The 13,974-nt window shown below is 47.9% G+C and overlaps 1 protein-coding gene across 1 annotated transcript in view; it reads right to left on the minus strand.

The window, feature by feature from the left end:
- The window catches only part of ABCG4 (ATP binding cassette subfamily G member 4), a 32,333-nt gene continuing 18,359 nt past the window's right edge, over positions 1-13,974 (minus strand). The window contains 12 exon segments of the mRNA XM_032229826.1: positions 1-226; positions 1,447-1,565; positions 3,133-3,278; positions 3,281-3,290; positions 4,739-4,839; positions 6,398-6,566; positions 8,665-8,769; positions 9,266-9,399; positions 11,579-11,693; positions 11,887-11,987; positions 11,990-12,009; positions 13,270-13,415. Of these exon segments, the coding sequence (XP_032085717.1) occupies positions 1-226; positions 1,447-1,565; positions 3,133-3,278; positions 3,281-3,290; positions 4,739-4,839; positions 6,398-6,566; positions 8,665-8,769; positions 9,266-9,399; positions 11,579-11,693; positions 11,887-11,987; positions 11,990-12,009; positions 13,270-13,415 (1,392 nt within the window).

Raw genomic sequence — 13,974 nt, forward strand, 5'->3', positions numbered from 1 at the left:
TTATCTTTCTGCCTTCACCTTGTACTTGAGGGTGAGGTAAGCCAGGAGGCGGATGATGAAAAAGAAAACGCCTAAGATTGCAAAGTCGAGGTACAGTTTGGCTTCTTCCACATCCAACTCCTTCAGGATCTTGGCTGGGTCCTGGAAGGGGCAATCGCTTTCTGTGCAGTCCAGATTTCCACGGTCCATGGAGTAGATGGTGAGGATGATGCCTTCAAAGCCGTACCTGAGGCAGAGCAGAGCAGAGAGTGTAAAGGGAGCTACAGAGGAAGTGGAATACGGGTCCTTCCGAAAAGGGACTGGAGCATCTCGCATAATTCAGTATGGCAGAGATGCGGGGAGGGAGAGATGACAGACAGACAGACAGACAGACAGACAGGATGGACGGACAGGATGGATGGACGGACGGATGGATTGGTAGATACCGGGAGATGATAGATACTGTAGATAGATGATAGATAGATAGATGGATGGATGGATGGATGGTTGGATGGACGGACATGGACGTACGGATTGGTAGATACCGGGAGATGATAGATACTGTAGATGGATGGATGGATGGATGGATGGATGGATGGATGGATGGATGGATAAATCGATAGATAGATAGACAGACAGACAGACAGATAAATAGAATAATGGGTGGCTGGGTGGCTGGCTGGATGGATGGATGGATGGATGGATAGATAGAGACAGACAGACAGACAGACAGACAGGATGGACGGACAGGATGGATGGATGGATGGATGGATGGATGGATTGGTAGATACCGGGAGATGATAGATACTGTAGATAGATAGATAGATGGACGGATGGATGGATGGATGGATGGATGGATGGATGGATGGATGGATGGACGGATGGATGGAAAGACGGATGGATGGATGGATGGATGGATGGATGGATGGATGGATGGTTGGATGGACGGACGGATGGACGTATGGATTGGTAGATACCGGGAGATGATAGATACTGTAGTTAGATGGATGGATGGATGGAAGGACGGATGGACGTATGGATTGGTAGATACCGGGAGATGATAGATACTGTAGATAGATAGATGGATGGATGGATGGATGGATGGACGGACGGACGGATTGGTAGATACCGGGAGATGATAGATACTGTAGATGGATGGATGATGGATGGATGGATGGATGGATGGATGGATGGAAGGATGGATGGATGGATGGATGGATTGGTAGATACCGGGAGATAATAGATTGATAGGATAGAATAGGATAGGATGAGAGAGAGAGAGGATAGATGATAGATAGGTAGACAGATAGATAGACAGACGAGAGAGAGAGAGAGAGAGAGAGAGAGAGAGAGAGAGAGTGAAAATGCTGTCTATCACTGGATGTCTGTGACCGTAGTCTGAAGCTGTCGGGAGCTCAGCCTGAGCTGAAGGGAGCTCCAGGTGCTTCTCTTTGCCAAAGCCCTTACCTGACGTAAGAGACGTAGGTGCTCCACCGCAGGTAGGTAGGGATGGTCTTGAAACTGACAAAGAAGCCGGAGAGGAGAAGGACTGGAATGGCTGAAACCGGACCTACGAAAGTGGCCACCTGGGAGGAACATGGTGGGAGAAAAGAGATGGGTAAGATGGTTGGAAGAGAACCATGAAAGAGGGTGGAAATTTGGGTGCGCCTTATACACCAAATGTAGCCCCTCCCACCCACCGGCCCCCATCCTTTGGCCTCTTCCTCCCAGCAATTTGCCTCCTTGCAGCAAACAGCAAACAGCCGCTTTCTGTTTCAGCTTCTGCACAGCCTGATTAGCACAAGCAGCTGATTGTTGGTTGGATCGGCCTCCTGACCATCAGCTGTTTCAGACTGCAGGGATTGCCATTGCCTATTGCTGCCTCCGTGCATCCCATTTTCGGTCCCTGCGCACCCCATTTTCTGCCGTTCCAATCCCCGCCGCCTGGAACGGGCAGAAAATGCGGCGCACGGAGCTGAAAACTGCGGCATGTGGCAGGCTGAAATGGATGCGCAGAGGCGCAATTAGGCAATGACAATCCCTGCAAAGGGTGTTTTTGTGTTGTGTGTCTGTGTGATTGTGTGCGAAGCCCTTGCGTTTAATGGTATGTATGTATGTATGTAGCTATGTATTGATGTATGTGATGTATGTATGTATTCACAACCCCTTGGTATGCCCAATATGGAGGAAGCATACTGCTTCCTTTCTCTGTCTATCGGCTCATCACAAGAGACCATCACGACAGAAAGCCAGTATTTTTAACTGTTGCCTTTGTTACATTTGTGTTGCATTTGTGCTGATAAATAAATAAAGGGAGACTAGTATAGATCTATTTCAAGCTATTTAGCTCTCATCACTAGCCATACCCTTACTGGGATTTGAACCTGTGCTGTATTACATATTAAGCAGTTGTGTTAACCACTAAGCCACAAGGTTCTCCTCCTTTATCAGCTGAGCCAGGGAAATAGGTATGTATTTTAGTGTCACAACCCTGGTATGCCCAAATATGGGAGGAAGCAGACTGCTTCCTTTCTCTGTCTATCGGCTCGTCACAAGAGACCATCACGACAGAAAGCCATTATTTTTACTGTTGCCTTTGTTACATTTGTGTCGCATTTGTGCTGATAAATAAATAAGGAGACTAGTATAGATCTATTTCAAGCTAGCCACATAATACATACTATTTCCCTGGCCTAGCTGATAAAGGAAGAGAGCCTGTGGTTTTAGGTGGCTAATATAACTGCCTGATATGTAATACAGCCCAGGTTCAAATCCCAGTAAGGGTATGGCTAGCTGATGAGAGCTAAATAGCTTGAAATAGATCTATACTAGTCTCCCTTTATTTATTGTCAGCACAAATGCAACATATCTATCTCTAGCCATCTATCATCATCCATCTATCCATCTATCCATCTATCCATCTATCCATCTATCATCTATCCATCTATCCACTATCCATCTATCCATCTATCCATCTAGCCATCCATATATATTTAAAGAAGGACTTTGATTAGATCTTACAACTTGGCTCTCGCTTTGTGATTCCTTAGTTCTTTTTGGGTGTGATCCCATTAGAACTCCGGGATAACAACGTTGAGTTCTCCTCCCCATCAAGAGAGCTCCCGAACCACTCGGGACCATGGTGCTGTAGACCTTACTTGTGGGAGCTGGACGCTGCTCCATTAAGACCCACAGATTGGCCACCAAGGCGGTGAGGGTGGACAACGCTGAGAAGAGTAGGAAGCGGATCGCTTCAGGAGGCTGGCCGGTCATCCAGTAAACAATGCTACAGTAGGTGAGGGACAGATGATCTGCAGAAGAAGTGGGGGGGGACCAATGAATAAGGATCTGTCCTTCAGAATAAAGTATTGGTTGAAATGTCTCTCAGTTAAGGGGAGGCCACGTCCTCCACCAAGGGAGCAACCAACCCTTGGCTCCACCACCACGGATGGTCCTCAACGTATGACCATTTGTTTAATAGCCAAAGTTAGGACTTTTCACCAGCTCTCTCATGACCATCACAGTGTCCTGCAGTCACATCAGAGGTGGGTTCCTACCAGTTTGCACCTATTCGTAGAACCGGTTCGTCAAATCTACCGAACCGGTTAGAAGAGGTTCCACCAGTGACCCTGAAAGCAGGCCACACCTACAGAAGAGGTTCCAAAAATTTTTTGAAACCCACCACTGGTCCTTGGATATGATTATTCTACACTATCATGCTCATATTTATAAAACTCAGGGCCTCTGTGAAAGGTAAGGATGACTACTGCGATTGTGGTGCAATCAGAACATTGCGTGTGTTGTTTCAACGCAAACCAAAGATGCCTTTTAAAAAACAAGTTTACATCCTATTCTTATGCAGGCCAGTGCTGTGTGGGAGGTAATTTAAGGTGGTTCTGACAGGTGTCGTCGGCATCTTCATATCCGGTCACATGGGCGGCAAGCCACTCCATCTGGTCACATAGGCGGAAAGCCACTCCCACAAAGGCGGGCCACACCCACAGAGTAGGTTCAAACAATTTTTGAAACCCAACACTGAGTCACATGATCAAAATTCAGATACTTGGTATGTATTGATGAGGTTGTATCATCCCGGGGTCTTGTGATGGCCATTTGGTGACTTTCCCAATAAGCAACGTGAGGAGAGAAAACTAAATTTGCTTAATGACCATGGCAAAGAAAGGTCATAAAATCAGGCACGGTTGACTTAACAATCGCATCACTTAGTGATGGAAGTGCCTAAGTGGCAGCTAAAATGTTTGAAGAACGGTTGCAGGGAACTGGGTAGGTCTAGTTTAATGGAAAGAAGGACTAGGGGAGACATGAAGGTGTGTTTCCAGTATCTCAGGGGCTGCCACAAAGAAGAGGGAGTCAACTATTCCCCAAAGCACCTGAGGGTAAGACAAGAAGCCGTGGGTTGAAACTAATTAAAGACAGAAGCAACCTAGAACTAAGGGGGAAATTTCCTGACACTGAGAACAATGAATCAGTGGAACAACTTGCCTCCAGAAGTTGTGAATGCCCCAACACTGGAAGTCTTTAAGCAGATGTTGATATCCATTTGTCTGAAGTGGCGTAGGGTTTCCTGCCTAAGCAGAGGGTTGGACTAGAAGACTTCCAAGGTCCCTTCCAACTCTGCTATTCTAATTGTAATTGTAAATAAAGGATTACCTCTACGTTCAGCGGCACCTGTTGAAACTTGGCCTTCTATCAAGCTGTAAAAAGCAGTGGACCCCTGGGGGTCAGGAGGAGTGCTTACCTGAAAAGGAATATCTGCTACAGTTTTGGCCAGAAAATAGGCTTTTAGGCTGTACCAGTAGTTGAGATGTTCCCGCAGGAAGACGGACATCTCGAGGGGGACTGCAGAGAGAGAAAGAGGGAGAGGAAGAGGGAGAGAGAGAGAGAAAGAGAAAGAGAAAGAGAGAGAGAGAGAGAAGGAGGGTGGGAAGGAGAGGGAGGGAGATGGGGGAGGGAGTTGAAAAGAACAGTGTATATCCACCCAGGGGAGGAAGGCAGCAGGAGCAATATTCCCTTATGTGGTTCAATCACCGACCACCAACGAGCCAAAGGATTGAACCGGAGTGAACCGGCTTTCTCCTGCATTGCCCAATCGTATAGTTTCGTTGTGAAGCACGGGTATCCAGCTAGTATTCTGATAAATTGTAATAAATGATCCTCCTGTCTTGGCTTGGCTTGTCTCCCTGGAAAATATGCACGCCAAGGCAGGATCCTGAAAATGCCATATTCGGCCTTCGATAACCCCCATCTATTCCCCAGTTTCGCAGCGATACAATTCCCAGCCCTCCCCCACTCCGCGATTCAATGTTTGTTTATATGTTAAGCTTTTCAGGAGCTTAGTGCATCTGTTTGATTGCTTTGCGAGGAAAAAGAAAAGTTGGATTAACAGGATTTATTCAGCCCTCCCATTCCTCTCATTGATCAAGAACTCCAGAACCGCTAGCCCTCACCACTCCCCAGTTATCGTATTTTTGGAGTATAAGATGCACCTAGCTTTTGGGGAGGAAAACAAGAAAAAAGAAATCTGCCTCGCAGTAATTTGCCTCCTCGCAAGCAAACAGCCCACGGCCCTTTTCATTTCAGCACAGCCTGATTAGCACACGCAGCTGATTGTCGGTTGGATCAGCTTCCCAACCATCAGCTGTTTCAGACGGCAGGGATTGCCATAGCCGATTGCCGCCTCCGTGCCCCATTTTCGCCCTCTGCATCCTGTTTTCAGCCTCCGCATGCCCCATTTTTGGCCTCCATGTGCCCCATTTTCTACCCATGTCCAGGTAGCGGAGATTGGAATGGGCGGAAAATGGGGTACATAGAGACCAAAAATGGGATGCGGAGGCTGAAAATGGGATGCACGGAGGTGGCAATAGGCAATGACAATCCCTACAGCCTGAAACTGCTGATCGTTGGGAGGCCAATCCAAGAGACAATCAGCTGCTTGTACTAATCAGTCTGTGCTGAAGCGGAAACTGAAACAGGCTGTTTGCTGCAAGGAGGCAAATTGCTGGAAGGCAGAAGCCGAAGAGTGGGGGACAGCAGTGGGCAGAGCTACATTTGGTGTATAGACGCACCCAAATGTTCACCCTCTTTTAAGGGGGGAAAAGTGAGTCTTATACTCTGAAAAAACATGGTATATCACTATCTCACCAGCAAGGCTTGGAGGCCCAAAAATAGGTTTAAAAAATGTGGGGGCCCCAACTAGAAGACGTCATGTCCTCCTGAAAATAAACTAAGTCGCGAAGATCTAATTCTTCTTCTGCAGAAACTCTCCCATCCTCTCTAGGTCAACACCTGGAAAGCTCCAGATTTTCCTTCTTCCTGGTGTCACCCACGTGTCTCACCCAGAAGAGCCCTAAAGATGCCAGGCTGTTCTTCTACAAAGAGACCCCCCCCCCCAACTCACATGTCAAAATTGTGGGCATCAGAGCAGCAAACATGAGGAACAGCATGGAGAAGAACAGGAAGCCGGTGTTGTTGAAGACCTTGGTGGCATCGTTGCCGATGTGTAGGTAGAGCAGGCCGATCAACACCCCCGTGCAGATGTGTGACATGAACCGCAGGTGGGTGAGCAGCTGTGCAGAACAAGAAGACCTGTAAGTCAGCTAGGGAAGGATTTTCCTGCGAAAGATACTTTTATCTCCTTTGGCAAAGCATCGGAACATCTTGTTCTGAATGAGGCTTCCCCAAAAAGCAGGAGGCAGAATCCTGGTCCTGACAAACCCCTTTTATTAAACAAATGTGGATTCCTCTCATTCACCTTCAGCAAAGGCCTGGCAAATAGTCTTTCAAAGGAGTATTTATGACCACAGACCTTATCAACCTTGGAAAGCTGCCATGTCAATAGTTTCCAATGGAGGTGCTTTGCAAGGAAAGACTGGGCACAGAGTCCCTGAGATTCAGGGACAGGTCTTCACACTCCTGAAACGAATCTAACGACCAAACGACCGAACAAATGATTTGTTTCCTGCAAATCCCCCGTTCGCTCCTCTTTTATTCCTATGGGGAGGGACCCAATCGCCTCCAAGGTGTGGCTTTACTCCCAAGTCGATCCTGATTTCTTAGTTGCCCTTGTCTTCTGGCAGCTCTGCGCATGCGCCCACTGGGAACAGGCTCCAGCTGTTCCTCTGCCTCACTGCTGCCGAGCTCCGAAGCAGGAGTGGATTCCGCTGCTACTATTGCCAGTTTGCTCAGGTACGTGCTTCGCGTGTGCGCTTGATGCGCATTATGCACACATGCGCCGTACTAAAAATGCTTCTGTGCATGTGCAGAAGCAAAAAACAAAATGGTGGCAGCACAGCGAGAACCGTTCATGGGTGTGGCAGGCCGAGTTACTACCTACTCATCCGACTGGGCCGAACCGGTAGGAAAATCACCTCTGCTCTGAAGGCACCTCATCACTGCCAGATGGCCTCAGCCCCCTCTCTGCCTCTGACGCGGAGCCCTCGTCTGAACCTTCTCCACACTCCAGGACTGGCCCATGTTCCTCCCCAACCTCCTCACTGTCCGACTCTCCACTGGCGGGCCACAACATGAGGAAAGCCACAGCACTGATTGGGCAACTACAAGGGCTGGCTCCCCACAACAGGTTGGGTTGAAAAGCCAGTCACCCAGTTATCCCAGTGTGGCGATGGGTGAGAAGCACCCCAATCTCTAGGGTATCCTCCCGTTTTCAGAAGCTGATGGATGCAACGTTTTCATTTTCCTGCTCTTGATGGTGGCGAGGGAATCGCATTTGGCAGGCTGCCCAGGGCTGCTCAAGGAGCTCATTAAAAACCTCTGAACAAGATGAAGGATAAGAGGATTTGTGCCGTATGATCCCAGCCTCCCTTCACCGCACCCGGCGCAAAATACTCCTTATTATTACTGGTAAAAATGCAAGTAACCTATCAAACATTCATCTCAGATGAAAGCCAGCCAGAATCTTGGGCTGGACCAGGACCAAGAAAATGGCGCCATTGTTTAAAAAAAAACAACAATAAATAGGCTGGGAAGGAATTTTTTTAAAAAAAAAAAAACACGATGATCCAGTCCTGGATCTTGAGTCTCTGCAAGGGGAATCTGCCTGGTTGGAGACCCAAATAGCAGCTTTATCTTAGAAGTGTTCATCGCAATGTGTGCGTGTGTGAATGCACGGATGTTAACAAAAGTCAAGTTGCTGGCCACAACACATATAAACCATGGGTGGGATTCTATGGTTTTTATGGCCACCAGCCTGACCGTTTTTGACCCTCCAGGAGACCCTCCTAGCTCTGCATCCTAAAAGCTCCAAAGATATTCCAGATGTTGTCACAGCAACTGAAGTCAGAAGGTATGTGATGCAAAACACAGAGACATGTCTCCCTTCCTTCCTTCCTTCCTTCCTTCCTTCCTTCCTTCCTTCCTTCCTTCCTTCCCTGACTGCCTTCCTTCTACTATTTCCTTCCTTCCTTCCTTCTCATTCCCATATTCCTCCCTCCTTCCCTTCCTTCCCTCCATCTCATTCCCATCTTCCTCTCTCTCTCTCCCTTCCTCCTTCCTTCCTTTTTATACTCATCTTCCTCTCCCTCCCTCCCTCCCCCCCCTTCCTCCATCTCATTCCCATCTTCTTTCCTCCATCCATCCATCCATCCATCCATCCATCCATCCATCCATCCATCCATCCATCTAGTTTCTTCATCCCTGGCCCCTTACCGTGTCTCTTAGGATGGAAATATAGCTCCTGTGGAAGAGGATGCAAAATTGAGTCAGCGTACTAGTAGCAAAGGTGTGACTCTCAATATGATCCAAATCCTGGGGCTGAGTAAAGGATGAGAGAGAGAGGGAGGGAGGGAGAGAGAGAGAGACAGAGAGAAATTGGAGGTTAATAAAAACTACAACAATTCTAGTGATCTCCAAGGGAAACTTAATGACAGAGGCCCAACTTTTGGGGGCCCAGGGACCGGTTCCGTGGAGAGAGGTTTTCTGCAGACCGCAGGGTTGCGTGTTTCACATGCTGCCTGCATCCCATGGATGGGGCTTTGCTTGTTGGCGTGGCCCAGTTTCTGGCATGCCACAGATCGGTTCCAGTCTATGGACTGGGGTTTGGGGGCCCCAGATTTATGACACCTTTCCAAGCCATACACAAGATGGTGCATCTCAACTGGTTAAAAAAAAGAGAGGGCGAATGGAAACAGAACCATCTTGGAGTAGCACAGCTGCCCTCGCCTAGCCTAACATGGCGCTGGTGTCTTGGGGGCCTCCAGCTGTCAAAGAACCTCCCCCCCCCCGCCCTCTGTAGATCACTCACCGCCACGCAGGGTTCTGGCACCAAGGAATCCATCTTTTCTGGACTGCTCTTCTTCTCCTCCATGGTGCACAGCCCATTCTGGACGGCTTGGAAGAGAAGTGGGTTGAGATCGCCATACTCCCCTGAGGCCACCTCAATGACTGCAGTGGGGAAGACAGAGGGAGGCTCATGCCTCTGCCAAGAGACGCTCATCTCTCCTCACCCTTTCCATGCTAAGAATCATTATTTTTTTTCATGAATCAGCGATAAGGTTCAGCACTCCACACACCCCCACCAAGAGAAATCTAGTTCACTTCCGGTTCAATCTGTTGGCTCAGTGGTGGTTGGTGATTGAAACACATAAGGGAATATCGCTCCCCGCCGCCTTGAGTCCGGAAGCAGTTCCATAAGTGGAAGGCATAGACATTTTGGTGAGGTATCGACATTTAATACTGTAAGGAGCCCCAGACCGCTCCGGAGTGAAGGAGAGGAACGTCTGCCAGTTTGAACTGAGGTAATGGAATGTGAGGCAACTGGCAGTTGGAACAGAGTTCTTTTCAGGTGGGGAGGGGGAGTAGAACTCCTTAGCATCAGAGCATGTTAATTACTGTATGAGAAACTAATGATCTAATGGTCATTTTAAAAAAATCCTTACTTAGCAAGCACCTAGAAGCCGAGAGGAACATACGTGCCAAATTTCAAGTTTGTAAGCTTTACGGTTCTGGAGATTTCGTGATGAGTGAGTGGTACTTGGCTTTTGTATATGTAGACATGTGAGAACACAAGGCTCTTGGATCATTAGAAACAACTTAAAATAAGGGTGGCCAAGGTGACATTTGAACCCTGAGCTTCTGAGCTGCTGCTTTGGTATTGGGGCCTATTTCCCACAGGGCGGATTAATTTCCCATTGCAAGACATCATTGAATGGAAGGTCCTAAGAAAGGGATGCAAATTTTAGCCTTCTCTGGTGGCTTCCAGAAATGGACTAATTCTATTCTATTCTATTCTATTCTATTCTATTCTATTCTATTCTATTCTACTCTACTCTACTCTATTCTATCCCATTCCATGCCATTATTCCATTCCATATCTTCTCTTCTCTTCTCCTCCTCTCCTCTCCTCTCTTCCCTTCCCTTCCCTTCCATTATTCCATTCCATATCTTCTCTTCTCTTCTCCTCCTCTCCTCTCCTTTCTTCCCTTCCCTTCCCTTCCCTTCCCTTCCATTCCATTCCATTCCATTATTCCATTCCATCTCTTCTCTCCTCTCCTCTCTTCCCTTCCATTCCATTCCATTTTCTCTTCTCTTCTCTCCTCTCCTCTCCTCTTTTCCCTGCCATTCCATCTTCTCTTCTCTTCCATTCCATTATTCTATTCTATTCTATTCCATTTTCTCTTCTCTCCTCTCTTCCCTTCCCTTCCCTTCCATTCCATTCCATTATTCCATAACATATCTTCTCTTCTCCTCCTCTCCTTTCTTCCCTTCCCTTCCCTTCCCTTCCATTCCATTATTCCATTCCATATCTTCTCTTCTCTTCCCTTCCCTTCCACTCCACTCCTCCACTCCACTCCATTCCATTATATATTCTGTTCTATGATGGGTTGGATCAAAATAGCTTCCTAATCCAATATTGTTTCATGTCTTCTGTCAAGGACCACTCAGGAGTCCTAATAGGGAACCCACAAAGAAGTTCCTGAAAGTCATTCTTAGATCCAAGGCTCTGGCCCTCAATTCCCATCTGGTGGACAACTTCAGATCAAGCCATCACTAAACGGCCAGATGTTCAGGAGATCCTCAAAAAAGTACTCAGCATGTCCAGATAAGGTTGGTGAACATCGGCCTGAAACCCAAGAGAGATCTCTCCCGTTAGGGGGTGACTGTCTAGCTCAGATGGAACAAAGTGCTGCTGCTGCTGCTGCTGCTGCTGCTGCTACTACTACTACTACTACTACTACTACCTACTACTACTACTACTACTACCTACTACTACTACTACAAGATTCTGAGAAACACAGGTGGGTTGCTACCAGTTCACACCAGTTCAGGAGAACCGGTAGTGGCAATTGGGACTGGGTTGCCGAACTGGTAGGGATGACAGGCTGGCCATGCCCCCTAACCGGTTCCCTGGTCGCCCCTGCCATTGCCAGCATTTTTTGTCATTTTACAATGTTCCGCGCATGCGCAGAACAATTTGCAGGCAACTGCGCATGCACAAGCACCACGTGCGCGAAGCAAACCAACGGTAACGCCGGCAGCAACCCACCCCTGCTAAGAAAGGACCATGCCATGGATCTCTTAACTCTGGCAGACGCAAAAGCCATCTATGGCCAACATGACTTACTGAAATCAGCCGGGTTATGGTAGGTGGGGCAATGCAAGCCAAGCCCCTTTAGATACGGGATGAGGTTGGACACACCTCCCTTGAAGATACATTGGCCTTGGCTGAGGATGTAGAGCTGGAAAGAAAGAAGAAGGGAAAGTGCGAATCCTGAGTGCAATAAGGGAGGTGTTCACACAGGAGCCTCAAATCAAGGAGTTCTACAATGGTGAACTCCTGCCCCACAGGTTCTAAGCCCTTCAGGCATCCTTCTGCCATTCGGGCACCGTCCTGGCTCCCCGGGCATTCCGGAGCCCCGCAGAAGGCCTCACCTTGTCAAACTTTTCAAAGAGCTTAGCGCTGGGCTGGTGGATGGTGCAGATGATGGTTCGGGCCGCCCTGGGCCAGGATTTCAGGAGGGAAACCACCTGGAGCAGGACATGCTATCCAGTCCGCTGGAGAGGCAGAAAAAGAGAGGATAAATGTTGTAATATAATTCCTTGCATAGGCGTAGTGGTCACCCATGGCCCAGTGCATAACGGGGCATGCGCGGCCACACTGAACCACATAGGAAAAAACAAACTCCTACATAAGCCGAGGTGGCGCAGTGGTTAGGGTGCAGTACTGCAGGCCACTTCAGCTGACTGTTATCTGCAGTTCGGCGGTTGACTCAGCCTTCCATCCTTCCGAGGTGGGTGAAATGAGGACCCAGACTGTGGGGCAATATGCTGACTCTGTAAACCGCTTAGAGAGGGATGAAAGCCCTATGAAGCGGTATACAAGTCTAACTGCTATTGCTATTGCTATAACATACATCCTGATAGTGCTCCATAAGGTTTACTCTAGATGTGCCTTACCAATGACTCCAGGATTTGACCAGTAGATTAGAAATTGTACTTTTACAGGCTGTTTTTAAGCACATGCTATCGCTCCTCCTGCCTTTGTCCTATCTCAATAAAAGGGGCTTCCAGACCCCCAATCTGAGTCGCTCCATCCCGAGAAAGCTCGTGTCCGTGTCTTTTCTCCACATTGGCCTCATGGACGAACCACGGGAACATCACATTTGGTAGCAGAGGATGGTTACTTCACAGATAAAGCCACTATGGGCAATGGGGCACAAGGACAGAGGTGGCCTTCTCCTTTGGGGGTGAGGTGGAACTCTAGACTGGGGCCACAACCTTTGTGTTTCCATTACACATTTCTATAACAGTCCTGTTTCTTTTTCCCTTGGGAAAGCGGAGTTGTTGTTTTTTTTAAGCTTTTGACTCCAAACCCAAAGCGTCCTTGATTTCTTCTACAAGTTCTGGTCGTACCTCAAGATCCCACCAATTTCTTGGAGGATTCTCGCCAATGTTCTGCAAGATCAAACCAGGCCCAGGGACGAGAGGAAAGAGTCTCAGTCAGAGGTGGGATTCAGCAGGTTCTGACCAGTTCTGGAGAACCGGCAGCGGAAATTTTGAGTAGTTTGGAGAACCAGCAAATACTACCTCATGACTGGTTCTGCCCCCCCCCCCCAATCTATTCTCTGCGTCCTGAGATCCAGCTGATTGGGAGGGAATGGAGATTTTACAGTATCCTTCCCCTGCCGTGCCCACCAAGCCACGCCCACCAAACCACGCCCACAGAACTGGTAGTAAAAAAAATTGAATCCCACCACTGGTCTCAGTCCTCCCCTAGATATAGGCAGGGACCAGAGGTGGGGGTCTGTCACTTACCTAGTGGGCTCATCAAAAAACATAACTGGAGGATTGTTGACCAACTCAAGGGCAATGGCAAGTCGCTTACGTTGTCCTCCGGAGAGAGAGGAGGTGCGGGTGTGGGCACACTCCAGGAGTCCCAAGGCTGTCAAGATCTCGTTCACCTGATGGCAGAAAAAGAATTCCCATGAGAAAGGCCCATGAGCCTTCCTTTAGGCCAATGTTTCTCAGTAACTGAAGTAGAGTAGAGTAGAGTAGAGTAGAGTAGAGTAGAGTAGAGTAGAGTAGAGTAGAGTAGAACAGAACAGAACAGAACAGAACAGAACAGAATAGAATAGAATTCTTTATTGGTCAAGTGTGATTGGACACACAAGGAATTTGTCTTTGGTGCAGATGCTCTCAAGTGTACATAAAAGACAAGATACATTCATCAAGAATCATAAGGGACAACACTTAATGATAGTTATAGGGTAAAAATAAGCATCAGGAAACAATCAATATCAATATAAATCGTAAGGATAGAAGCAACAAGGTTAGAATCCTGCTGCAGTCATAAGCGGGAGGAGATGTGTGATAGAAACGATGAGAAGACTAATAGTAATAGTAATGCAGCTTGAGTGAATGGTTTGGCAGTGGTGAGGGAATTATTTGTTTAGCGGAGGGATGGGGCTCGGGGGAAAAACTGTCCTTGTGTCTAGTTTAAGAACTGTAGACTTCAACTCC

Source organism: Thamnophis elegans, chromosome 13, assembly GCF_009769535.1.
Source record: "Thamnophis elegans isolate rThaEle1 chromosome 13, rThaEle1.pri, whole genome shotgun sequence".
Taxonomy (NCBI): Eukaryota; Metazoa; Chordata; class Lepidosauria; order Squamata; family Colubridae; genus Thamnophis; species Thamnophis elegans.